At 34.2% G+C, this 2,638-nt stretch overlaps 1 protein-coding gene across 1 annotated transcript; it reads left to right on the plus strand.

Moving 5' to 3' along the window:
- The first annotated feature begins 912 nt into the window (after positions 1–912).
- On the plus strand, positions 913–1,797 carry LOC100527084 (uncharacterized). The gene is made up of 2 exons (NM_001251525.2): positions 913–1,134; positions 1,246–1,797. The coding sequence occupies exon 2, from the start codon at positions 1,254–1,256 to the stop codon at positions 1,782–1,784; it is 531 nt and encodes a 176-aa protein (NP_001238454.1). The 5' UTR covers positions 913–1,134; positions 1,246–1,253; the 3' UTR covers positions 1,785–1,797.
- Positions 1,798–2,638: the final 841 nt, after the last annotated feature.

Here is a 2,638-nt window from a genome sequence, read left to right on the forward strand (position 1 = left end):
AGTATAATAATTATTCATCAATTATTCTCTAATTAAAATCTGGATTTCATCTTAGCAATAATAAGCAAAAAAAAAATTGCATTAAAAGATGATATATTATCAAGATCAATCTCCAATTTAAATTGAAAATCATAGTACTTATAAGATTTTAGGTAAGTTGACATCTCTTGAGATCTTTTTACAAAACACACCTTTTAGTATGTTAAAAATACTCACCTTCTTGACATAAAAAATAACCTTTTGAAAATTTATGCAGCCATCTTTATCTGTCCACAAATAATAGTCTCTTCTCTAAAAATAACAAAAAAATTATGTATCCTGCTTCGGCTGTATGACCCAAATACCAGTCACTTAATTAAACAAAAACAAGGAGTTTGTATCAATCGATCAAACAAATAAGGTAGGTGAATGCGTGTTTAAAAACTAAAGCGGGACAGAGTGTAAATCATTTGGAAAGACCTTAAGAGGTGAATATATTTTTCCTATTATATTAATTTGTTTATATCCTCACATACATTCTTATTAACATTTAAAAATATCCAATAATTTCTTTATTTAATGTAGTAATTTAAAACTTGTACTAAACATCAACACAACAAAACTTTAAACTAAAAAATTGTAGAAATTTCAAAATTACTACGTATGATATATAACGGGACAAGTCCCGATGAAGATTAGTGTCATGGCTGAAGCAGGCAATACGACAAAAGAAATCTGGAGCGAGAGTAAAAACCCAAAACACAGTGACTCAAAGTTCTCAAAACCACCACGTCATCACACAAGTGGGGAACTGTCCTCCAAAAGGCTTGTGCATGTTTATGGTGAAGAAAGTGATTGGTGTGAGGAAATGTTAGGTTTGGAAAATGGAACCTCTCTCATCTTATCTCTTCTGTTCTGTTCCCAAGTCCATACACCTCACCACTGTTTCTTGTGCTATATTTATGATTCTACTCAGAGACCTTTCACACTTCCCTATTATTTTTTAGAGCAATTCGAAACTCCTTTCAACTCTTTCTTTGATCAGTTACAAGATTCAAACTCACAACAACTGTTCCCTGCTTTTTAAATTCCCCCCTTCCTATTCTATTCTCTCCTCTGTTACACTGTTGTGCCATTTGTTCTGATATTCCTCAGGTAAAATGGTGTGCTAACATATAATTTCAATTATGTCTAGTTTTCAATAGAAAATGTACAAATACTGACGTGTATTATGTTTTCACCTTCCAATTGCTTTTTGGGTTTCAGGTATAGAGATGGAAGATGAGGTAAAGGTAGCCAAAGTTGGAGAAAGCCAAAGAGAAGATTCTTCAAGAATTTTTCCATGTCTATTCTGTTCAAGAAAGTTTTACAGTTCTCAAGCTTTAGGGGGACACCAAAATGCTCACAAGAAAGAAAGAACAGCTGCAAGGAAGGCCAAGAAGGCTTCTGAGCACTCATGTGTTTCCTTCCCATCCCCACTGCCAACACCTATGGTTTTTGCTCCAACCCATCTAGACATCATAAACCCTGCGATGTTCATCACTGCCCATGCAGCAAAACTCCCTCATTTGCCAAGCCATCAAATTTCAGAACAATTTGGGTCAAATGGTGCACCTAGATTTGGCAATGCACTATTTTACGGGGGAAGTTCAATAAATCGGTTCCATGATGATGGGAAGAGCTCTAACTTCAGCTGGGGGAACACATCTCAACATATACAATTGATAAGTAACAATCAAAATCTTGGAATTTGGAATAATGGTACAGAGAAGGATCAAAAGCTTGATTTATCTCTCCATTTGTAAGGTATAGACTGAAAATGAGAAGGTGCATTATTCTGAGTTAGGGAATTGCGGGCCTAGTTTTTCTTGAGCCAACTGATAGAGTTAGTTTTGGTATGGAATACTGGTTTTCATTTTTTGGGTTCATATTTGTACCTTACTTCCAAAGCTAAAGCCCTCCTTTACTTTGGTTACTATTGCAGGAATTGATTAATAAAAAGCGAACTTTAGAATTAAAACATGAAGATTGAGATGAATACATATATAATTTTTTGTTCACTTTCACTTTCTAAAACGAAACAAGTACATTCATATATCTAACAAATATGCAGGTTGCTTTGAGACTAAAACAGTAAACTCACTTCAATGACCTGAAAGCCTCACAACCGTATTATACCTCTAATTCTGTAACACACCTTCAGCTGCCCACAGCATAAAACCAGACTACCAGACTCTTCTAAATTAATGGAGGTACAGCATCTTTAGAGCTGACAACTTGCTACTCCACTTCAGTGAATAACCAGTATAAAGCACTAGTTTTTGTAGTACTGCAGTTTGCTAAGACCAATTCCACATATGATAGCATCTCAAACAGCAGAAGGAAACAAAAATAATTATAAATGCTCTAAGTTTTGGCAATCACATATCATGTATAATTCCAAAACTTATAAAAATCAAAGTACCAGCCAATATCTGTATGGATTGCATGACTATATTAAAAATTGCTAAAATGCGCATCATATTTAGTAGTGAAATTGATGCCGAATGAACTGATGATAGAAAAACAACATTTTACAACCCAAAAAGATTTACAAATTCCAATAAACTTTCACGAGTGCATTTCCACATGATTAATACACCTTGACATCCATCAAACA

This window comes from Glycine max, chromosome 18 (assembly GCF_000004515.6).
Source record: "Glycine max cultivar Williams 82 chromosome 18, Glycine_max_v4.0, whole genome shotgun sequence".
In the NCBI taxonomy this organism is placed as follows: Eukaryota; Viridiplantae; Streptophyta; class Magnoliopsida; order Fabales; family Fabaceae; genus Glycine; species Glycine max.

Coding starts and splice junctions, on each gene's coding strand:
- LOC100527084 (NM_001251525.2), top strand. CDS start 1,254: ATGGAAGATGAGGTAAAGGTAGCCAAAGTTGGAGAAAGCCAAAGAGAA.